The sequence below is a fragment of the Trematosphaeria pertusa genome (assembly GCF_010094035.1).
Source record: "Trematosphaeria pertusa strain CBS 122368 unplaced genomic scaffold BU26scaffold_1, whole genome shotgun sequence".
NCBI classification, from domain to species: Eukaryota; Fungi; Ascomycota; class Dothideomycetes; order Pleosporales; family Trematosphaeriaceae; genus Trematosphaeria; species Trematosphaeria pertusa.
Window position 1 is genome coordinate 473,066 of NW_022987212.1, and position 21,115 is coordinate 494,180.

A 21,115-nucleotide genomic window follows, 5' to 3' on the forward strand; every position below is an offset into this window, starting at 1 on the left:
TCATTCTCCTTCGAAATTTCGAAGCCCAGCCTCGGCCGAACGCCTTCAGCCCAAAACGCCTTCCCATGCAGTAACCACCCACACCAACCAATCCGATCCAGCCGGGACAGTGGAACCCCGGCTGCCTTCGCGGCCGCGATGGTTGACATCACAGCGGCTAGTGCAGATCCTGATCTGTGCGTCGTATGGCCATACCACATGCGGTAAGTACCTCGGCAACTGGAACCGCCCTTCGCAACTTTTTCGAGCGAAGGAAGCCTGGCGGAGGGTCGGCGTCCGGGAGAATGGTGCAACCTTAGATTTTAAAGATAGGCATTCCTCCGATATCTCCCTCCGAGTCTTCATTGGGAATTTTGCGCCCTTCACGAGGGGCGGGCCCACCGCCGCGTGGGTGCTAGAGCTTACTACCTAATCCTTAACTACTGATGGCGGACTTATCGGTGGAAATATGGAGGATTAGAAACAGAGAAGCCCATGACCGGCGGATATTTGTTGTACCGGTATCAGATGTTCTGGAAATCTTCGGTGCATGCTCAAACGGATGTGGTCGCCCGGTCCGGTCCGTGCCTCCTGTACCGAGTTTTTACAAACACCGAAAGGAACACTTGAAGGGCTAGGCGGAACCCAAAAGGCTAGCTGCCGAACGGAGTGCCCGACGTGGCGGGTCGCTATCAAAAGATGTTCTAAAAGGGGGCAGATGGGATGAGGAACACGAGGTTCGGGAAGCATCCGAGATCTCCTGCAATGTGCCGAGGCTTCCTATCGGGCTTTTAAAAAGTAGTCGACTGCAGGATGTGGATATTTTGAACCATGTTCTCTTATATCTCAACTACTATGTGGCGCTGCTTTGATCAGAGTGAAGAGCGTTATGCAAGTGTCTCGCTCGTGTCCACAGAAGCACATGCTTTTTTCCCAGTACCCCAAAACGCCCCGTTGCTCTCAAGTTCTGTACAATCTCGTCTTGCTGAAATTCGTGATCTCTCAAATCTCATTGCTCGGGTATGCCACTTTATCAGTAGCAACGAACTCCTCCTTGATCGCCCGCATGTTCACGAACCTGGCTAGGAGATTCGCACTTCCCGCCTTGTCGTTCGTACCGCTTGCCCTGGAACCGCCGAAGGGTTGCTGCGCGACAACAGCCCCAGTGCACTTGCAGTTGATGTAGAAGTTACCGGCGGAGTTCCGAAGAGCATCCTCAGCAAATCGGATATCCTCTCGATCCGTAGCGAAGACGGCACCAGTGAGGGCATACTCCGATGTCTCATCGATTTGCTTGCAAATCTTAGCGAAGGCGTCTGGAACAGCATCGTCGTAGACGTATGTGACAAGGATAGGCCCGAAGAGTTCGCGGGACATGAGCGGATGGTCCGGGTTCGTCGTCTGGTAGATGGTTGGGTGGACGTAGTAGCCCTTGCTGCCGTCGTACTTTCCACCAACCAGAAGTTCCAGCTCGTTGTCATTCTTGGCCTCGTCGATGGCACCGGAGAGCTTCTTGAAGCTCGCTTCGTGGATGACTGGACCAATGAAGTTGGAGAAGTCTGAAGGCTCGCCGATCTTGAGCGCTGCGGTCTCTGCAATTAATTGTTCCTTGAACTGGGGCCAAACGGACTTGGGTACGTATAATCGGGAACATGCGCTGCACTTCTGACCTTGATACTCAAAAGCGCCGCGTACTGTCTGCACTACCGCATTGGAGATGTCGGCACCAGGATGGATCAGGTGGAAGTTCTTGCCTCCAGTCTCGCCAACAATGCGAGGGTAGCTTTGGTATTTCCCCTCTGCAACGCCCGTTGCAATTTTTCCATAAAGTGATCGGAACACTGCGGTGCTGCCTGTGTAATGCAATGCAGCAAATTGCCGGTGGGACAGTACTGCCTTGGTTACTTCCTCTGCGTCACCGGGGATAAACTGGATTACGTTCGGTGGAAGGCCAGCTTCAATGAGGATCTGGTAGACTAGCCAGTTAGAAGCGATGGCCGAAGGTGATGGCTTCCAAACCACCACGTTGCCCATGAGGGCCGGCGCTGCGGGAAGGTTTCCTCCGATGGCTGTGAAGTTGAACGGCGAAATGGCGTATACGAATCCTTCGAGTGGTCGATACTCCACACGGCTGTGTATGATTAGCATAGTGACCCAGATTATTAGCTCTAATTGGTACGTACTTCCAGACCCCAGGTGAGTTGTGCACAGGCTGATGCCCGTATGTATCCTCGGCGTATTTCACGTTGAACCTGTTGGTGTCAGCCACGGTGACATTTTCAGGTACACGACAGCTTAAATTAGTACCTCAAGAAGTCGCATAGTTCTGCCGCCGCATCGATTTCCGCTTGCCAGGCATTCTTGCCCTGTCCCACCATCGTTGCTGCCATAATGTCGTATCGGTACTTCGACGAGATCAGGTCGGCCGCCTTGAGGAAAACGGATGCGCGATCGGCAAACGGTAGCGTCTCCCATGACAGCTTAGCTTCGAGTGACGCTTCTATGGCTTTGTTCACGTCTTCGGTGCTTGCGTTGGAGTATTTGGCGACCACGTCGGCGTGTGAGGAAGGATTGTGCTGCGTGAGGATGGACGAGCTCGTAATCTAATTTATTTAGCGACTTGTACCCGCCAACGTGCCACAGAATTAACCCTCTTACATGCTGGCCCCCTACTGCTAGTGGGACGTCGATCGGTGCCCGCTGCTTCAATGCAGCCACCGCATCTTGGAGCTTCTGTCGGTCGACGGACCCTTTTGTGTAGTGTTTCTGAAGAGTATAGTCAGCCTAGTAGTCCAATGTTTCTGGTCCAGGTCCATTGCTCACGTTGGGCTCGTTGTTTATCGAGGGGATCTTGAAGTTCGCAATTGTTGCGACGCCTCTTCTAGATACGCCGGACTGGGTTGGCATCGCGCTCACAGACTTGGAGACTGAAGTCAGTGGCTGAAAGTTCTTCAGAGAGGCCATTGCGGATGCCTTTGGACGAACAACTATCGACGAGAGGAATCACTATTTGTAGCTGCGAGCTTGGATGAAGCTCTGCGCGATCACGTTGCGCTGAGCCGACGCAAACCGAAGAGCGGGGCGAAGGAGGGGTGCTTTGACAGAAGGGCAAACCTTGAAAACATCATTCCGTATGCACATCAAAGCGCCATCCGAGCAATCATGCAATCTGAACTCCGATGTCGCAGGAGATCTTCGTAATGCAGCGGAGATTCTCAGCTCCTAATCATCCAGGATCAATCCCGACACAAACCGAATGTGTCAAGCGTGTACATACAACAGAACTAGGATTCATTGGTATCGTGAACGGAGAGGCTCTGTTTGGAGATGCACTTACGCCCTTCCTGTCCCTTCTTAACGCCATTTCGCCTGACAATACATACATCATGTCTCCATGACATCAGCCGCCTCATTCGCCTCGTCTCCCCAAAGACCCTCAAGCTTGAATTCAGCGGCCCATTCCTTGACAATCTCCTTTTGATCACCTCCAGTGGATGCAGGAGCTGACTTCGTGGCAGGAGCTGCGTCCGGCTTGTACTTGGGAGGATCGGTCCAGCCCTGGATGCGCCCGTCTCGCCAGTCTGTAAGAACAGTTTGCGCTGCACTGTGGAGATTTGGAACACCCCCTTTACCTAACCGACCCCTCTTCCTCGCGACTTGAACGAGAAAATCCGTTGTTGTGTCTCCATTGGTGGTGTGTAATGGTGCTAGGTCATAAATATCCACAAGTTTCGCGAATAGCTCTGGGGAAGTCGAAAGTCTCTTCAGCAGTAAGTTCACTGCCGGGACTGGGTCGTCAATCTCCTTAGGTGGAATGGCATTGAGGAGGATGAGCCTGGCATGCTCTTCGACCCTGCTATTCTTGCCGCCCTCCGTGTTGTTAGGAAATACAATTCCCGGGGAGTCGAGCAGTTTCAGTTTGTTATCCAGCTTAACCTCGCGCAAGCTGGTGGTGACGCCAGCTTCAGCTCCAACTGGACATGTCCCGGTCCTTCCACCCAGCCTCGACGTTAGGGCGTTAATAACCGATGACTTGCCGACGTTGGGGTACCCGATAATACCAACTTTGGTGGATCGCTTCAGTTGCCTTGACTCAGCAAACGTTTTCAGAGCTTTGAATAGCGTTTCCGAGGTGCCTTTCATGGTGAGATCCTTGTGGTCGAAAGTTTTTGCGTTCGGCGCTGGTTTCGACGCACGGAGGGGAAGAGTGGGAAATGACCGCCGCAGGTGAACGAGCCACGCTCGCAGGACGGCGGGTGGTACGAGGTCGATCTTGTTCAGGATGAAGATCATTCGTTTACTTCCTCCATCAGTTGCCATAACCATCTGTTCCACCCCCTTTGATCTCGTCCCTTCCGGGTCCCTCGCATCAAGCACGTATACCACGACGTCCGCGGATTCCACGACTTGCTTGTACACTTTGTCAAAAGCCCTTCTCGAGGAGTCTTTTCGGATATTGGCCGTTGACGTGCCATCCTCGTCTTCGTCGTCGAATCCCGAGAATTCATCCTCTCCGTCGTCGTCCATCGCGTCTTCGTCTGGTGCTTTCTTCTGCTCAAAGTGGGCCGCACGAGCTTTGGCAGAGGCGAGGAGCGCCGCCATGGGGTTCGACTCATCCTGTGATGATTGTCAGCACCGCAAGCAATCCGGTTGCGACCGCCCAGACTGACCACCTGCATGGAGTCGTCATCAAGCTCGTCTGCGAGATCGTCCTCTTCTGCAACGATCTCGTCTTCCTCCATAGTATCTATTGCAGCATTTCCGCTAAGGTTCTGCTGTTTTGCTAGTTCCTTGCGGTGGGCATTGTCGTCCTCCTTCAGCCTGCGCTTTTCCTCGATCTCTTGCAGGATCTTGTCCTTGTAAGGAAACAGGTTGGGAATGCCGGGGTCTTTTTTGACTTTCGAACGCCATTCAGGATTCTAACTACAATGAGTATTGTTTCTAAGCTCGCAACCCACGTCTCGCACCTTCTTTGCCTGCTTCTTCATTTTCCGTTGCTTCGCCGCGGAGGCTTTCTCGATTTTGTGCCGCAGCCGCACGGGAACGCGCTTCGATTTGGGCTCTAGATCCCTACGTTAGCAGTTTTCCCAGCGGCAGGTACGTGTAATCCACTTACTTCCGACTTTCATGCTTGGCGTTGTGGAGATTGACGGTGCTGTGCGTAGAAGTTCTCCGCCCAAAGATTTCAAAAATTGTCCCGGCAGCGCCAAGATTTCGTTCACGTGAGCGGTCAAACACGGCTAAATAGAAAATCCGAGGCCGCGCCCGGAAATTGCGTCACAAAGCTTGTTACCACCATCGTTCGCGAGGGTCTTCAGGGTATTATCACGGGGATGTTCAATACCCTCGGCGTTCGGAAGAACATACTTGGGTACTGCAAGAAACCGAGTGTCAACCTTGGAAAGAAGGTTATCTGCTGTCACGCCAAACGGTCCTAATCCGAACGAAGGTAATGGGCCGGACGGCATACCTAATATGGAAGTCACGATGCAGATCCTTCGTTTTCGCAGTTGAAACCTCGCCTTTTTCGCCTCAAATATTTAGATGACCTTACCTTCCTAACCTGACTTTGTCCTCTCAGACACATTCGACATCTTACCTGCACCACCTACCATAATGACTGTCCCAGAAGTCCCAGCGCCCTCCTTCTCGGCCCCACCGCAGACGGTCAAGTGCCATGGAATGGTGAGCGACCGTCCTAAGTTCAACTCACCGACCCCTCACTGACCCAAATGACTAGTTGTTTGATATGGAGTATAGCCTCACCCCGAGCTTCAGGGTGACTGAGCTGACTTTGCCTAGTGGCACGATAATCGACTCCACTGAAGCAGTTATCAAGAACTGGCAACGAATAGGAAGCGAGATCGGCGTTGACCCGGAAGTGATTCTCGCTACCTCACACGGCCGTAGATCGATTGACGTGCTCAAAATATATGAGCCCAAGCTCGCTAATTGGGAATGTACGTGCTCTTCCTGGAATCCACATGCAGAAGATTGACTGGGAATACAGATATAAGCGAGAAAGAGAGCCGGATTCCGAAAGAATTTGGAGCGGATGCCGTGGAAATACCTGGTTCTCGAACTCTACTAGAGAAGCTCGAGCAGCACTCTATCCCGTGGTGTATCGTCACCTCGGGCACCCGGCCTCTCGTGACCGGCTGGCTAGATGTGTTGAAGCTGGCACATCCCAAAAACCTGGTTGTCGCCGAGGATGTTGAGAACGGAAAGCCAGATCCCGCATGCTACGAGATAGGCGGGAAAAAGCTCGGCCTGCCGCACGGAGATCCGTCCATCATTGTTTTCGAAGATGCGCCGGCAGGAGTCCGATCAGGCAAAGCGGCGGGGTTCACGGTCGTTGCGCTCAACACAACTCATTCGTTGGACCAACTCAGGGAAGCCGGCGCTGACTACATCGTACGTGACATGCGAAGCGTTGTACTCAAGGCCTGGGATAAGACAAGCGAGGAGGCACAAATCCAAATCCTGGACGCCCTCGTCTAGTGAGGGACGAGTACAGTGGAATAAATTGACTCTGCAAAGTCTAGAGGCTGAGCAGCATCTGGAGTCTTACCAGCATCGTCCAACCTGTGATCAGCTAGTTGTCGCTTTTTATAGACGTGGACTTTCTACTGGTGATCGAAGCAAGGCTGCAAGGGCAATTGTCTCCAGTGAGAAAGCAGGACCGCCTGCGTTCGGGAGGCAACTTTACTCGGTGCCCGAGTCCTTCGGTAAGCATCCATGTCCTCCAACCCCAGCCAACCTGGTCAACCGACCTGCAGAACGACTCTTCCTCGAGGATTCGCCCATGCGCAGCACAACCACGGTCGAATCAGCCTCTTGGGCTACCGGCGATCATGCGGTCTTTTACCACGCCGCTGGATAGCATCAGCATCGTCGGACCTCTGAGCAGACTCTTATCATAGATTAACCGTCGGTGCGTTGCATCGCATGAGCTCCTTCAGTTCGAACAGTCTGAGCCACTCTCGCAATAGTCGGTTTTCTAGAACGGTTACAGGTTACAGTGCATGGCCGGACGTCATTTGGAGCACAGAGCTGGCTCTACATGCTCCCTTGCGGGAAGCGCACCGTCGCTTTGGTGCAACCGCTGGGCCAGGCTAGTCGATTGTGCAGGAGAAATTGCGAACGGCGTGCGGGCCTAAGCGGTGGTTGCGCGAGGTTTTGACAGTCCCAGTCGTAAGCGTCGAAGGCACACGAGAGGAGGCTGTGCACCCTCGCCGTGGAACCAGTTCCTCAGCTGGGCGAGCCGGCCTTGGCGTCTCAAGCGCATGTCGAGAGTGCAGCACATGGTTAGACAACTGAAAAGCGAAGGTCGGGGCGGAGGTTACGCCTGAATTGGCGAGCTACGAGCCTTGTAGAACAGGACCCGCGCCAGTTTGAGATACTCGAGTAGCACTGCGGCCAAAATGGATTGGGTGCTGCAAGGTACGTTGTTGAAAGAGCGCGCGCCGCCTTCCGAGGGCCAGACGGGAGGCGCCTGCCCCTTGATTGTGCAGGCGGTGGAGAGCCAGATGTCGCACGAAATGGCCATCACGGCCCGGAACGGAAGAGGTGTGCTGGGGCACTGCTCGACGAGTGGTGACGAGAGGCAGCGAGAGCGCGAGCGACGGGGCGTGGGCGCGGCGCTTGAAGGTGAGGTCGGGAAAAAGGGGATGCAGATATCGGGTTCGGAGGAGTAGCGCCCGCCGCGTCGTCTCCCACACACTCCACCAGCGGCTGTTGGAGCCACGGGCTGCCCACCCAGCACGTTGCGACGGGAGGGAGGGGAGAGAGGGAGCTGTCCCTCGCGGTGACGCTCTGAGGGGATATTCTCCGGGGGTCCATGCTGGGCCCGTCTGCGCCCATGTGCGCATCTCCCGGAATTACGAAGTGCGTATGACGCTCACGAGCACGGCGACGAGAGGCTCGCGTAACCACGAGCAGCGCGCTGAGGTCGCCCTCCAGAGCCAAGCGCGCCCGCAGTGGAGCAGATCAGCCGCCGCCGCCGCCGCCGCCGCCGCAGGACACTCGCCCGCGCTGCACCAATGGGCCGGCCGGCGCATCTGCGTCCCCTGTGCCGCGAGGGCCAACGCCAGCAGCCAGCCTCGGCCGCGCGAGCTAGCGAGCGACGGCGCACCGGCACGTACAGCGCTGCACTGTGTAGGAGCGCCGTCGAGAGCGTGACAGCAGGCGCTGCTGGGCGGGCTCGGGAGGCACGCTCGAATCAGCGGGCGGCGGCCTGCATGCTGAGGGCCAGCATACACACAGCAGCGCCTAGGCGATCATGCGTGGGGTTCTTATTTTTGGACGGCTCGCTGCCAGTTGCGGCCGGGGCGGGCGTGGCTTGGCCAATCACGCCCCCGTGCCGCTGCCGGTCGAGCCATCGGCCTCTCTCATCAAGAGGACGGTGACGCCGCCGAAACGCTGAATTCTCCTGACCTTCCCTCTCTCCGCCTCGCCTCGCCCTCACGCTCGCTTTTGGCCCGCTGCCCGAGTGCCGCATTCCCTCGTTATTGCTGCGTCGCGCTCCGCATCGTGGTGTGCTAACAGTCGCTCGTTTCCTGTTGTCGCCGTCCGCAGTGCTCCAGCACCCCAGCAGCTCCAGCTCCCTCATTTCCGCCCAGCCCGCGTCCCGTGCTCCACCACCACCTGCACCCCCCGATAGCCGTGATCTGCCCTCGAGCCGACACTCACCACAGTCCGGCTGCCCCGGGAGACGAGAAGGAGCCGGCCGCGCTGCCGCAGACCGCGTTGTCTCCTCGCGCGCGTCGCGGACGATGGACCAGAGCGGTGCCCCGATGCGCTCCTTCACAAACACCAGCGACGCGGGCTCCCAGCGCCCGCCCTCGCAGACCAGCGCGCCCGCGAAGCCCCCAGGAGCGCCCGCAAAGCCGCACCACAATGCCTGCGCCGACGTCAAGCCGCGCCTCACAAAGGAGCAGCACGACATCCTCGAGAGCCACTTCCAGCAGCAGCACAAGCCCAGCACCAGCACCAAGAAGGGCTTCGCCGAGGCCCTCAATGTGCCCCTCGACAAGATCAATGTCAGTTATGCTCGCGCTTTGCATCGCTCGAGCCGTGCTAACGACGCGTAGAACTGGTTCCAGAACCGCCGGGCCAAGGTCAAGCAGGACATCAAGAAGCAGATGAACCAGTACAACATGAGCATGGGAATCTATGGGCCGCCGCCGCAGATGCCCATCGTCGCGTCGCAGTACCCGCCGCACGCAGAGCAACCACAGCCTCAGCTGTCCATGGGCCAAGACTTCTTCCCTGTGACTTCTGACATCAGCCCTACATGCCTCCCGGTGCAGAGCGTCGAGGGTCCGTCAGCCCTAGACCTCGGCCCTCAGATGACCCTCCAGCAGCCGTTTGACATGCACCATTCGCTGCGTTCCATCCCAGAGGCTAACCGGACCACGTCGTACCCCCCAGACGCCGTCCTGCATTCGTTCATGGCTGCTACGGCTGGGGCGTCGTACATGCAGAACAACACCGCTTCCCTCCCTCCCCAAGACCCGGCATTTGCCTATGATACCACTGGACTCCCCAATGGAATGCAGGGCGACCTCGCCTTCTCCGTGCCTTCGTCACTGCCCAACGAGAGCGCGCCATCGAATGACACCTTCACCGGCTTCCCAGATTTCGGCGCCCTGGATTACTCTTCGCTCACCGCTAACGCACCTAATTCGTCGGACGTGCAGAACAGCACTGGATCGATCTCGTCAGAACCTTCACCGTTCTCTGGCGCCCAGTCCACTGCTACCACCCAGTCATCAAGCGGGCCGGGTGCCTCGTCGGTCGCCTCCATCGCCTCAGTCTACTCAGGTTGGACGGAAGACCAGAACTCGGGGCCAGACGCGAAACCAGCCAATGAATGTGACGATTACTTCGATCCACCATACAGCATGCCCCAAGCGTCGGCCTCCGAGCATGCATTACCCTTTTGGGGGCCGAACGGACAGGGGCAAGGATTCTCGCAGGCTGAGCTGTACCAGCACCCCAACGCTTCTGCACATGCCGTCCTCTCCTCTCCCGAGCAGAACGAGACGCGGAAGCTAAGCGCAGCTCCTTCGGACTTTGAACCACCACCAAGCTTTGGCGATGAAGCTTTTGCGCGAAGGAACTCCTCTACAACCAATCTTGCTAACAACATCGAGGCGATACATATACAGAACAGCACGCCAGAGGAGTTCAAGCAACCGAGTCAGCCCTCTAGCATCGCTGCCCGCAGGCACAAACGCCCAACAGCGCTCAACCCAAGCACCCTGAGGAGCGCGTCCTACACCAGCGGCATGCCTTCTCCGGGAGCCAACAATGACCACACTCTTCGAAAGATCCGATCCTCGGGGATTCCCAATGCTGCGGGTCGTGTACAGAAATCCACTCCGGGCTCGGCGCAGCGCTCGCCCATGACAATGACTTTCACAGATGCTGCAGCGTCGCCCAAGTTTGCTAGGGCATTCTCGTCATCGAGTAGCACAACCGTCGGGCAGGGTGGCAGTCTGGCCCCTCCGACCCCCCTGACGCCGAACGAGATGAGCCGATTCCCCTACTGGCAGAACAGCGCTGTCATCAGGAATCACCCAGCAATGCCCGAGCACAGCAGTCCGGAAAGCCTCAATGCGAACTGGACGGTCGAGACTCAGTCGGCTGGGCTGTATTCTAATGCCACGTCGCCGCCGTCAACGCCTCTGGACCTAGCACAACTAAATCAAGCGCGCCTTGCTCATGAGAACCTGTACCGTGATACGCCCCCGCAGTCAGCGCCGGCGACACAGCAGACGTTTCCTCGCACAGCATTGATGCAACCTCCGCAAATGCGGGCTGGATTCCACTCGACCACTGATCTCACTCTCGCACAACCGAAGCCATCCCATTTCAGAAGGCCTTCCCTACCTGACCCGGGACACGGTCAGTTTGACGATGCGAACATGCAGTATCCAGTTCAGTTCGGGAACCTAAATTACGACGACTTTAAAGACATTTCCCTGAGCGGCATTACTCACAATGTCCCATTCGCACCGCCAGTGTCAGCCATGCCCGACTTTCTCGTCCATCAGTACGAGCCCCCGCAGGGCGCAGGACCCCATGCACATATGATGCGGCGAACAACTGAACCTCAACAGAAGAGCTATATTTTCGCCAACCAAGGTCCACACGACTTCCGCTCTTCATGATCAGCTCTCTGTGGAGGGTTCCGGCGTTCATGTGCCTCGTCTCATATTTGGGTTCAGGTTTCTCGTTTGAATATACCCGGTTTTGCGCGCTTACTCTCAGCCCGTCTATTTCACCAAATCGCATCGTTATCAGGAGGACATAAAAAGGGGCTATTCTTACCGTACTGTCTATTGATCGATGATTCAGCGGCCTCTGCGTTCTCGACATGATGACTATACGCAACGCACCGGCTATAGCCACAGCACTAATTATAATTGTGTCTGATTTTCCTTCCATCGCTTTCATATTTACGGCGCCGGGGTGAAAAATAAAGGAAGGGGAATTCTTTGGATATATGGGCTAGCATTTTTTTTGCCCCGGATTTACGCAGCGCACGCTCCTTTGGGATCTGGATCGGCATATTTTCTTATATTGTAATGCTGCGAGGGCATGGATATAGGCCCCTAGTAATGTCTCTCTTACTTCATAATATCTGGGCTGGGTGGGAAAGAGCGCTCGATATCAGCGCAAGGCATCTCAATGTGTAGGAGTAGGGGCTACTAGATCAGATGTACACACGCCGGATCTGGCAAGAACGAGGGGGGAAACGCAATGAAAGATCAGCATTGGCTTGTCATTATTGTGACATGACAGTTGCTCATTTCCAACAGCTTCATTTTTTTGCATGTTCAGAGTGATTTGTTGCAATTGTGGTTGCTGACTCTCGATCTGTGTTCCGCGACCCTGCCAAGATGGAAATTGCCGTCCCGACCAGCATTTCGCCCTGACTTCATTCTCGTGCTCGTGCTCGTGCGCTCATCCCGTTATCGTCGACCGGCATCTTCGCTCCTGCCTTTTCAGCCCTTGTCCCGCGCAGCCCCAGGCTCGAGCGTATTGCGGAGATGCATTTGGCATTTTCCTTTCCCGCCTACAATTTCTCCTTGGACGCCAGCTGCAGCCGTTACCCCGTTTGGGCCGGGCGTCTTATCCCGCTGTCATACTGCTGCCACCGCGTAATACTTTTTTTCTTATCGATTACTCGCCGTCCTCAGAACCTTCCGATTTTTTTCAGAACTTTCTTTTTCGCTGCGGGTGGTGGTGGGTGGAATTTTTACCCCTGAGCACATGCCGCCGTGCTGCAGGTCCCACACGGCTATGGCGTGCCAAAACAAAAGTCGCCTGTTGAGACTTCCGGCGTTGCAAAAATGTAAACGCTGGCACGCGTTCCTGACTACTGCATGTGCATTTGTTAGTACCGGCGGCGGCGGCGGCCGGGCCGAGGCGTTTCCGTTGTTGTTGTTGTTGTTGTTGTTGTTGTGGGCTGGGCTGGGTTGGAACCTTGGGAGAGACGGACGGGAAAAACGGGGGACTTGATTGCTTGCTTTTGCGGGAGCTGAGTTTGGTTGAGAAGCTTGTTTCCGTGGGTTCAGCACCGCCACGGAGGGGCTGCGCGAGACGGTGTGGGACGCGCACCTGCAGCTTGCAGCTTGCAGACGGCTACTGTAGGGCCCTCAAAATTGGTCCGAGTCGTGCCGTGGTACACTAGCTGCACGATGTTATGTGTGGTACGCCAACGGCACGATGTCCCATTAGTCTTCGCGTCGAGTTTACTGGTACACCCGATTTTTCTTCCTATTCTCCTGCCGAAGGCTTTGGATCTTGGGAGCGGCTTTATGGCGCTCGGATTCTTCGAGGCATGGCAACTCTTGCCGTCCCGGAATATGTGCTGGTGCATGGAGTCATGGGGTTTCTGGGCTTGAAGGTAAAGTTTGATGACGCTCCCCGCTTGGTAAGGCCTTGTCGCTTGCTGACAGGAACGCAGATGTCAGTTGGTGCATCGGAGCGCCCGTCACTGTTGATTTTGATTTCATGTCCCATTCATTTTCGGCATGCCAGAGTGCACAAGTTCGGTGACTGGTGGTCCGCGGAGTATGAAGGCCCTGGGCGAGCAATGTGCGGTATGGCTATTTGACGCCGATGTCCGACTATTTCGAGACGACGCCAGCGGAGATTCTAGATGAGAGGATGTAAGAGAAGACAGCCTGATTTGACAGTGAGCGAAACGCGTGAATGAAAGGCTCAGAGCGTCGAGTACGCGGAAGCACGTGACCCCAGCCGGCCCGCCGTCCCTTCGCTATGTGGTGCCGGGGGACTAGTTCAAAATTGCCTCACCTGGAGCACATGTGGAGTTCGACTACCTTCCCGAAGAGCCTTGCCAATTCCACCGGCTATGAAATTCGTCGTTGTATTGAAAGGAGTGAAGTATACCAGCATGTTGGAGTCACGGCAAAAAGGCAGCCACAGCATGTACGGCTCGAGTTCTCCCCGCGATCCTAAAGATCTGAGGGCTGTATTGATCTAGGCCTTGTCCGCTAGACATCGTCGACCAGAAACCCTGTCGAATAAGCTTCATGAAGGAGAGACATTCGAAACCACTCACCGGCCGGAAACCCGATATCGGCCTCTCATGCCTTTCTCCTTCTCCGAGGATGTAATACCTCCTTTAGTCCTCAGCCTCCACAAGAAAGTACGAAGTGCACCACTGTGGGCCCTTGGGGAACTAACACGAATTCGGAGTCAGATTGCATATAGAGTCGTGGTATTGCCATCCTGATCAAACCACTTAAATGGAGACTTTGGCACATGCTCAACGGATGTAGTCGTTTTTGGAGGGACTCTTAGATATTCTCCCGGACTTGAAAAGCCCTGGTTGCGGCCTGGCTTTAGAGTACGGACGCTTACCGCATGATTCCTTCCCTGTACGGTATTCTATGGAAGAACCAACTCTCGAATGTTTTCGCTAATGTGCCTGTCCTCCTGGAATAACGATCTGGAATGCTTCTTGGTATAATCCCAACCGCTGGCTGTCCCCATTCCTTGGGTGCTCCTGATTCGGGAAACCCCCCCTGCTCTTGCCTTCAACCCTTACTGTAGCAGTGACGAGATTGAATGGCCAGACGTTGCTGGTGGATGTTCGGATCGCCAGACAGTTGGAAGCCCACCCATCCAATTCAACTGAGACTGTGACAGGTGAAGAAGCGTCGGGCAGTAGTGACTTGGACATAGGAACAGAGCGTCCTCTACTTGCCTTAGCATGAGTGCTCCTAAAGACCTTCAGTAGTTTCCGCGGTTGGTTTTTGATCTGATGAAATTATGTCACGGAGCATACAGATCAGGTAGTCGGATATAGTAAGCATTTCTACCCTCACGCGCTATCGCCAAAGGCAAAAGGAAGGGATTTTAAATGCATGTTCAGAACAATTGCCGGTCCCCGTATTGGTTGCCTGAATATATGCCTCCATGAGGGCATAGTAATCCTTGAGAACCTCGGCTCGGCAGAGAAAAAGCCAATGAAGACCGCGCGACGGGGGGTCAAAAGTGAGTATCCCTGGAGCTATGGAGGGCGTTGGTTCCAGAGCCAATCGCATCGTAAGGCAGTAGCTGCGAGTCACCACGATCAACCCTGTCCGGCTTCGTCGATGAGTAGCCTAGAATTGCAATTATGCTGCGCTATAATAGTTTAATAGAAGCGCGATAGGAATGTCAATTTGTAATGCTGGCTATCGCTATCTGCTTGTAGGGCTGAAAAAGGATTTAGTGAAACTCACTGTTGCTTGTAGATGGCCTTCATCCTTGTCAATTTTTTCTGTATAGATTGTTCAACATCTTTAGTATGGCAGCCCTATCCCAAAGATGCCTCATGCAATAATCAACTCCGTAATGCACCGTCCTAGTACTCTAAACCCCGCCCGTCCTCATTCCCGAGCTTCATCAACCCCCTCTTCTCCAGATACTCAACAATCTGCTTCACCGCATCCTCCACGCTCGTCTTATCGCTCTGAATTTTTATCTCCGGGTTCTCCGGCTCCTCGTATGGCGCACTAATGCCCGTGAACTCTGGGATCTTGCCTTCCCTCGCCTTCTTGTACAGACCCTTCGGATCGCGTTGTTCAGCAACCTCGAGCGGAATATCTACGAAGACTTCGATGAAGGGGAGAGGCTCATCCTCAGGGTGTGCGGCGACGGGAGCAGCGTGTACCTCGCGGGCCGAGTTACGGTCTTTGCGGTAGGGCGAGATGAAGGAGGTTATGGCGATCGTGGAGCTGTCGGCGAAGAGTTTGGCGACCTATGGCCGCGCGTTGTTAGCGTTCTTTTCTTTTCTTCACTTTGCCAATGGTGCCCTGACTTGGCGCATTGCGTGCTCGACCGCCCGAATGCTGCCATTGTCGGTGTGCCCGGGATCGATGACCATACCTCTGCTATCCTCCGGATATTCTCATTCCTATCCTGCTCTGAGAAGCCCAAGTCCTTGTTGAGTCCGAAGCGCACGTTATCCCCGTCGAGACGGTATGCTGCCAGACCGAGGTGGAGAAGGTGCTGCTCGAGGGCAGTCGCGATCGTGGATTTTCCGGACGCGGAGAGACCGGTGAACCAGATTGTGAAGCCTCGCTGCTTGCGGTATGTGTTGCGCTCGGCGCGGGAGAGAGACGGATGCCAGGTGATGTTGCTGTGGTGAATTGTGAGTGTCTATGAAGGAGACGGAGGGGTATAGTGGGGCTTACGTTGCCATTGTGCTTAATTCTCTCTAGATTCGCGGGATGGAAAAGGCTGGGAAGATTATCGAGAAGGGGGGGGAACGGTAGAGGGGTAGATACACGAAGATATCTCGAGTTTTGAGGAGTGTCTGTTAAGTAAATGAAGTGGAGAGGGAATTCGCAATTCCTTGTTGATTCCGAAAATTCCTTAGCGCCAAATGACGTGCTTCCGACTCTCTGTTGCAAGGGTCCTTGCGTAGGGCTGTAGATCTTCGTATCTTGCTTCCGACGTCCCCTCGCCATTCTTCCGTCTAATATACCCTCGGGTGGTTATGTGAAAGAGCTAGGGCATGAGAGCGTGTCTATACACGCCAGCGCCGCGTCAAGCAGTCCCACTACCCCTTTCATACCTTGTCAGCTTACGTACCACTTCACGCCATGTGGGAAATGCTGTCGGCGTATTGGAGACACCATGACGATACTCTGTTAGGGCTGGGTTAATATCAGCTTATGTGAAGGTATGAAGGCAGCCTATTTCTGATTCTAGGTGCGAAGAAATCTAGGAGGCTAGAGAATTCATGGCAGAAGCAGACACCATTCGTACCAAGTACTTTCAAGAGATAGAAGACGTGATTAGGTATACGTATTCGGAAACGGGAAAACGAAGCCTGGGGTATCTCATCGACCGAACCACACACCAAACGCCAAAATCCACAGCGTCGAGAAGACGAGACAATGCATCGCGGAGCCTGACTACCTTCAGCACCATCCGCAGGACCCATAGCCCAAATCGCACACCTTCTTCTCCTCCTTCTCATCACTGCCGCCCTGCTCGTCCGTCTCAACACAATCCTCTCCCCGAACCGTAACCCAATCGCCCTCTGACGTCCCAACACTCTCATCCGAAGTCGTCTCCTCGCTAAGACCTGCCGGCTCAGCAACCATCTCGCCAGCAACTCCCGCCAGCTTGCACTTAACCGCCCACCTGCGCGAATTCCGCTCTCGAATATTGTCCTCAGGCCGCACGTACTTCGGCACGATAGCCACGTTCTTGCGCTTGACGGGGTCGGATGCCGGCCAGGAGAAGCCAGGCGGAGGACGCGCGGCGCCGGCACGGATGGTACCAATTTCTCGCTCGCCCTGCCGGACACGCTGGGCGTGGTACTGGCCCCAGGAGCTCTCGCCCATGGCGTAGTAGTCGGTGATGTCGTCCTTGCGGTTGTGGATGCGGGAGCCCTTGGGCTCCCAGCCCGCAGGCAGCAGCTTGCGAGCGTCCATCTGCAGGTCGTCCTGCCATTTGCGAGCCCCTGGGATGGGGATCCCCACTGGCTCCTTGACGGTGGTGGATGGTGGTGCACGGCGCCAGACGCGATGCTTGGGTGCAGGAGCAGGAGCGGGCTTTGGTGAGCAGCTCTCAACGGCTGCTGAGTCGGCAGAGGGCTTGCAGCCGTACAGCAGTGATGCTGAGAGGAGGGAGGAAGGCATCTTGAGAGTGGTAGATGGTTGCAAAAAGTAGTATTGGTAAGTAGCAGCTGTTTACAGGAGTGCAGTAGTTGCTAGTGCGCAGTGGAGAAGATAAGATGGATACCTACAGAGAAGTAGACACTGGCTGGGATATATAGAAGAACAGCTTCCTCTGCCAGCTCGCTTAGTTGAAAATTTTATATTTCTATAGTGGTTCAGCGAGTAGGGTTGGTCGAAGAGGAGATGCGTTGGTATGGAATTAGCTATCTGAAGTGTGGATAACAGCCAAAAGTTACTTGGAACTACACCTTAGAAGACGGTCAACGGCAACTTGAGCCTGTGTTGGGACGGACCTTCCGCTGGTTACAGAAGAAAAATTATTCGGGTTGGGCTTTACTATGCCCCTTGAAGGCCTCCGGGCACAGCAATGTCGCATCTAAATTTGGTCATAGAAATAACATGGTGGTATTCGGCTCACCCCTTCCTCATTGCGAAGTGCGACCCAAGGGGGCTCGACTCATGCCTGCTCTCTATACACAATCGCGTCTCTTGCAAACCTGCGGCTCGATGCCCGCGGAGCCGACCCTATCCAAGAACTCAACATTAAAAACCACAAGAGAACGTATCGTAAAAGACCATCCAACATTGTCCCGGGTAACGACTCCAGGAAATGCCAAATCCCGCGCCAGGCTCAGAGTACCTCCCCAATTGCTCCCTTATCCGAAAAAGCGATAGTCCAATACTCCACAATGATCGCTGCTTGATGCACTCCAAGCTCCAAAGCTCCAGCGCTGTGACGCCCGACTGCTGTGGTATAGGCATGCCTGGTTCGCCGTGTTCCGCCCCCAGCACCATGAACGCCCAATACCTGTATTGATGCCCTATCCTCGTCGAAGTGCTCGTGCGTTTTGTAGTTTTGCGGACCGGGCAAAGCTGTTCGCCGATCGCATATTTGTCGTCAAATATTCAGTCAGCCCAATGGAGCTCTTACGCAGATGCTCATGACCTTTTTCGCTCTTGCCTTAGCACCACTGCCTTTGCACTCTATCTGCAAGATCTTCCGCCATATGGTGATAGATGAAACACAGCTACTAGTGATAGCGATGGTCGACCTATAACCAACCACAGGTTCCTCACTCGATCAAGGGCTTCCGTGCTCCACCGACTATCGCCATGCCTAGTGCATGTAGGCCGCTCGGGTCATTTGCGCGGATAATGGCAGCAGCAGGTAGCATGGGATTGTCGGGTGAGACGTGTGCGGCGTCCTTGGCTGCTTGTTCGATAGCGTCCATCTCTTCCTTGCAGCCGGCGTGATCGAACGGGCATACGACGATAGGCTGACGGAGGAGAATGTCTCTTGCTGACGACATTTGTGCCTACGCAGGTATAAGATGGCTGTAAGTGCAACAGGCGCTACATTGCTCACCTTGACTGTTAGGTAATATTCGATCTTGTAGAGCGTGCCTGTCGTCGTGAAGCCATTGACAGCGTACATGGGAAATTCCTTCTTTCCTCGCGGTATTATGCCTTCCGAGTCCCGTAGATCCTTCGCGGGAAATACCAGGCCAAGGTTGGTGAAATAGCCTGCCTCGGGCATCTTAACCCCGACAGCTTGCGTTGTCCTCGCCAGCGTCTTGACCTTTCTTGTGGGCTCATCCCCTTCATGGTTAAAGATAATCTCTTCGTCTATACCCACTGTAATCTTCTGTATAGTGACCTTCTTCGCCTTGGATAACCAGTCCGGGTTCGGGCTCAGTTTGATGTACACAGATACGGGATCTAAGGGGCCATAACTCCACCGAGGCAGACTAATTCCCAGGGTGACCAGATGGTCGGTGACTCGCTCGGCGCTCTCAGGTCGGTTATACATGCCGAAAGTGGACAGCGTATCGTATCTCTGTATTGGCACCGGAAATGGATATTTCTTCTGATCTGAGGGTCCCTGCTGCACCGTTACGAGTAGCTCGTAGAATGTCTCAGCTGTTCGGCTTGGTAATTGCAAGCTCGCGGGCGGCACTCTCCTCGCTACTTCTTCCCCTCCTCGGCCATATGGTATGAATATCACGAATGGTAGGTCCATGGACAGCACGCTCTCGTATTCCCTTCCAGCTGGACATCGAAACAGAAGCATCTCCTTGCCAACAATGTCAGTGATCTCTTTGCGCGGGGCGGCCAGGTGCTTCTTGGTAACGGAGTCGGCGGCAGGGTGGATGGTCTCGCGCCGCTGGAGCGCGATAGTGACGAGGGACACATTGACGGGTGCTGAGACGCCTACTAACGGCCGTATTTCGACTTTGCCTTCTATTCGGGGCTGCGTAGTAGTTAGCATAGTTCTAGGATACGAATACGGAAAGAGATCAGATAGTATCAGAACTCCAGCTGCGAGATGCACGGCGCGAGCCCTGCTAACATGGGCCGCACGGAGGGAAGACATACCAGTGTCGCCGATATGCCCGGATAGCCCACCAGGAAGTTACTGTTTGGCGGTCCTGAGACGCGCACAAAGGCCGACATGGTGTCTCACGGTGACGGACTCGTCGGCGCAGGCCTGGGACGGCAGCGCGCGCCGCATGGGAGAAGTTCCGGCCTCCTCTGTAGCTATGCGCCGGCCAAACGTCGCTCGAGGGGCTCCAGCTTGGTGCGCGGGCTGTCGGAGGCGTGCTGAGACGCTGCGTAGCCTTCCGGCTGCGGGACGGCGGTGGGGGAAGATGCACGGCGGAGGAATGCTAGAACAGGCGGGGTACTGCGCGGCAGCAGGCCGGTCGCACAGCGGCGAGCGAGGAGCGGCGAGGATAGTGTATATTGCGTCGTGGATGCGTGGCCCGGGTGCGGTGGGAGCTGTTTCGCTGTAGGGCTGGCGGGCGTCGTGGGCGGCGGAGCTCAGGGTCGTGATAGGCCCGGGGGACGCCTGTTAATGAATATGGCACGTCTGCTAAGACGGGCGAGCTGCGGCGGGCTCTGGATAATAGCCTGCGACAATGGCGACGGCAGCGAGCGCAGCGGTGTTTGGCAGCGAGAGGGCGGCGCGGGCCCGGTCGGGGACGTGAGAGGCAGGCCGCGATGGTGGCCGCTGGTGTGGGGAGAGGTGTCGGACGGCCTCGTTCGGTGCGAAGCGCAGCTGAGCACAGAACCTCACCACCCGCGCAAAGCCGCCGCCGCCGCCTCGACGCAGCAGACAAATGCGCGACGAGCTGGACGCACGCCATGTCTGTCACCGTAAGTAGCCTCTGCTCGCTTCTCCAGCCTCTACGCATCCTCGCGCGCCCATACGGCCTCCGTCTCCACCACGTCATGCCCCCCGGTGCATTTCCCCGACGTCCACCCCGTCATCGCCTGTAGAGCCAACCCCCAATCCTGTCTGACTGTCTGACTGCCGCATGCGCACGCGAGTCCCGGCTCCGTGGACGTGCCTCGTGCTTCCGATTGTGCTAGACTAAGTCCGCCACAGCTGCATACCACGCGCGGTGATATCAAGCTCGAGATCTTCTGCGAGTCCGTTCCCAAGACGGCGGAGAACTTCCTGGCCCTTTGCGCATCTGGCTTCTACAACGGCAGCCCCTTCCACCGCTTGATCCCCAACTTCATGGTGCAAACCGGCAGCCCGGCCTCGGACCCCAAGTCTAAGACCTCGACATCCATCTACGACGCCACCCCGGACCAGCTGTTCGAGGATGAGATCCGCCCTGCGCTAAGGCACAATGCAAGAGGCATAGTCGCAATGGCCAACAAGTCCTCTCCTAACACGAACGGGAGCCAATTCTTCATCACATTTGCTCCGGCCCCGCATCTGGATGGAAAGAATACCGTGTTTGGCAAGGTGCTCGAGGGCATGGAGGTATTGGATGAGCTGGAGAAGCTCGAGGTGGACAAGAAGTCAAGGCCAAAGGAGCGCGTGGAGATCAAGAACATCACCATACACGCCAACCCTCTCGCCGGATGACGTGGCTATGAGCCGTGAAGATGACGGATTAGTATGGAAT

General features: G+C 55.5%; 8 protein-coding genes across 8 annotated transcripts; 3 read left to right on the top strand and 5 right to left on the bottom strand.

The window, feature by feature from the left end:
- Positions 1 to 837: 837 nt before the first annotated feature.
- On the bottom strand, positions 838 to 2,949 carry BU26DRAFT_545223 (delta-1-pyrroline-5-carboxylate dehydrogenase 1). Its single transcript, XM_033831776.1, has 5 exons — positions 2,803 to 2,949; positions 2,638 to 2,745; positions 2,287 to 2,582; positions 2,163 to 2,231; positions 838 to 2,110 (listed from the first exon to the last, which is right to left on the bottom strand). The coding sequence occupies exons 1-5, from the start codon at positions 2,941 to 2,943 to the stop codon at positions 982 to 984; spliced, it is 1,743 nt and encodes a 580-aa protein (XP_033690667.1). The 5' UTR covers positions 2,944 to 2,949; the 3' UTR covers positions 838 to 981.
- Positions 2,950 to 3,251: 302 nt separating this feature from the next.
- Positions 3,252 to 5,134, bottom strand: BU26DRAFT_512635 (nucleolar GTP-binding protein 2). Its single transcript, XM_033827427.1, has 4 exons — positions 5,096 to 5,134; positions 4,947 to 5,041; positions 4,650 to 4,898; positions 3,252 to 4,596 (listed from the first exon to the last, which is right to left on the bottom strand). The coding sequence occupies exons 1-4, from the start codon at positions 5,106 to 5,108 to the stop codon at positions 3,364 to 3,366; spliced, it is 1,590 nt and encodes a 529-aa protein (XP_033690668.1). The 5' UTR covers positions 5,109 to 5,134; the 3' UTR covers positions 3,252 to 3,363.
- Positions 5,135 to 5,411: 277 nt separating this feature from the next.
- On the top strand, positions 5,412 to 6,704 carry BU26DRAFT_5287 (HAD-like protein). Its single transcript, XM_033830864.1, has 4 exons — positions 5,412 to 5,664; positions 5,720 to 5,733; positions 5,782 to 5,939; positions 5,990 to 6,704. The coding sequence occupies exons 1-4, from the start codon at positions 5,596 to 5,598 to the stop codon at positions 6,478 to 6,480; spliced, it is 732 nt and encodes a 243-aa protein (XP_033690669.1). The 5' UTR covers positions 5,412 to 5,595; the 3' UTR covers positions 6,481 to 6,704.
- A 699-nt stretch (positions 6,705 to 7,403) lies between these two features.
- On the top strand, positions 7,404 to 11,156 carry BU26DRAFT_557173 (uncharacterized protein; the record flags this gene model as incomplete). The annotated part of the gene is made up of 3 exons (XM_033832427.1): positions 7,404 to 7,629; positions 8,557 to 9,020; positions 9,072 to 11,156. 3 exons carry the CDS (start codon positions 7,404 to 7,406, stop codon positions 11,154 to 11,156), a joined length of 2,775 nt encoding a protein of 924 aa, XP_033690670.1.
- Positions 11,157 to 14,660: 3,504 nt separating this feature from the next.
- On the bottom strand, positions 14,661 to 16,013 carry BU26DRAFT_512638 (adenylylsulfate kinase-like protein). Its single transcript, XM_033827428.1, has 3 exons — positions 15,699 to 16,013; positions 15,391 to 15,643; positions 14,661 to 15,262 (listed from the first exon to the last, which is right to left on the bottom strand). Exons 1-3 carry the CDS (start codon positions 15,704 to 15,706, stop codon positions 14,867 to 14,869), a joined length of 657 nt encoding a protein of 218 aa, XP_033690671.1. The 5' UTR covers positions 15,707 to 16,013; the 3' UTR covers positions 14,661 to 14,866.
- Positions 16,014 to 16,430: 417 nt separating this feature from the next.
- BU26DRAFT_498460 (uncharacterized protein) lies at positions 16,431 to 17,156 on the bottom strand (the record flags this gene model as incomplete). Its single annotated transcript, XM_033826339.1, has 1 exon — positions 16,431 to 17,156. One exon carries the CDS (start codon positions 17,154 to 17,156, stop codon positions 16,431 to 16,433), a length of 726 nt encoding a protein of 241 aa, XP_033690672.1.
- A 973-nt stretch (positions 17,157 to 18,129) lies between these two features.
- Positions 18,130 to 19,755, bottom strand: BU26DRAFT_5499 (arrestin domain conatining protein). Its single transcript, XM_033832020.1, has 3 exons — positions 19,572 to 19,755; positions 18,562 to 19,446; positions 18,130 to 18,511 (listed from the first exon to the last, which is right to left on the bottom strand). The coding sequence occupies exons 1-3, from the start codon at positions 19,647 to 19,649 to the stop codon at positions 18,269 to 18,271; spliced, it is 1,206 nt and encodes a 401-aa protein (XP_033690673.1). The 5' UTR covers positions 19,650 to 19,755; the 3' UTR covers positions 18,130 to 18,268.
- Positions 19,756 to 20,339: 584 nt separating this feature from the next.
- On the top strand, positions 20,340 to 21,075 carry BU26DRAFT_526355 (cyclophilin-like protein; the record flags this gene model as incomplete). The annotated part of the gene is made up of 2 exons (XM_033830695.1): positions 20,340 to 20,351; positions 20,584 to 21,075. 2 exons carry the CDS (start codon positions 20,340 to 20,342, stop codon positions 21,073 to 21,075), a joined length of 504 nt encoding a protein of 167 aa, XP_033690674.1.
- Positions 21,076 to 21,115: the final 40 nt, after the last annotated feature.

Bases quoted from the DNA above. Each gene is read 5' to 3' on its own strand.
- BU26DRAFT_512635 (XM_033827427.1), bottom strand. The intron at 4,899-4,946 runs GTGCGAGACGTG...CATTGTAGTTAG, and splicing joins TGAAGAAGCAGGCAAAGAAG to AATCCTGAATGGCGTTCGAA. The intron at 4,597-4,649 runs GTCAGTCTGGGC...CAATCATCACAG, and splicing joins ATGACGACTCCATGCAGGTG to GATGAGTCGAACCCCATGGC.
- BU26DRAFT_512638 (XM_033827428.1), bottom strand. The intron at 15,263-15,390 runs GTATGGTCATCG...GCGCGGCCATAG, and splicing joins ATATCCGGAGGATAGCAGAG to GTCGCCAAACTCTTCGCCGA.
- BU26DRAFT_5287 (XM_033830864.1), top strand. From the start codon at position 5,596: ATGACTGTCCCAGAAGTCCCAGCGCCCTCCTTCTCGGCCCCACCGCAG. The intron at 5,940-5,989 runs GTACGTGCTCTT...CTGGGAATACAG, and splicing joins CAAGCTCGCTAATTGGGAAT to ATATAAGCGAGAAAGAGAGC.
- BU26DRAFT_545223 (XM_033831776.1), bottom strand. From the start codon at position 2,943: ATGGCCTCTCTGAAGAACTTTCAGCCACTGACTTCAGTCTCCAAGTCT. The intron at 2,746-2,802 runs GTGAGCAATGGA...TATACTCTTCAG, and splicing joins CGATAAACAACGAGCCCAAC to AAACACTACACAAAAGGGTC. The intron at 2,583-2,637 runs GTAAGAGGGTTA...TAAATAAATTAG, and splicing joins TAGCAGTAGGGGGCCAGCAT to ATTACGAGCTCGTCCATCCT.
- BU26DRAFT_5499 (XM_033832020.1), bottom strand. From the start codon at position 19,649: ATGTCGGCCTTTGTGCGCGTCTCAGGACCGCCAAACAGTAACTTCCTG. The intron at 19,447-19,571 runs GTATGTCTTCCC...ACTACTACGCAG, and splicing joins CGGGCATATCGGCGACACTG to CCCCGAATAGAAGGCAAAGT. The intron at 18,512-18,561 runs GTGAGCAATGTA...ATACCTGCGTAG, and splicing joins AATATTACCTAACAGTCAAG to GCACAAATGTCGTCAGCAAG.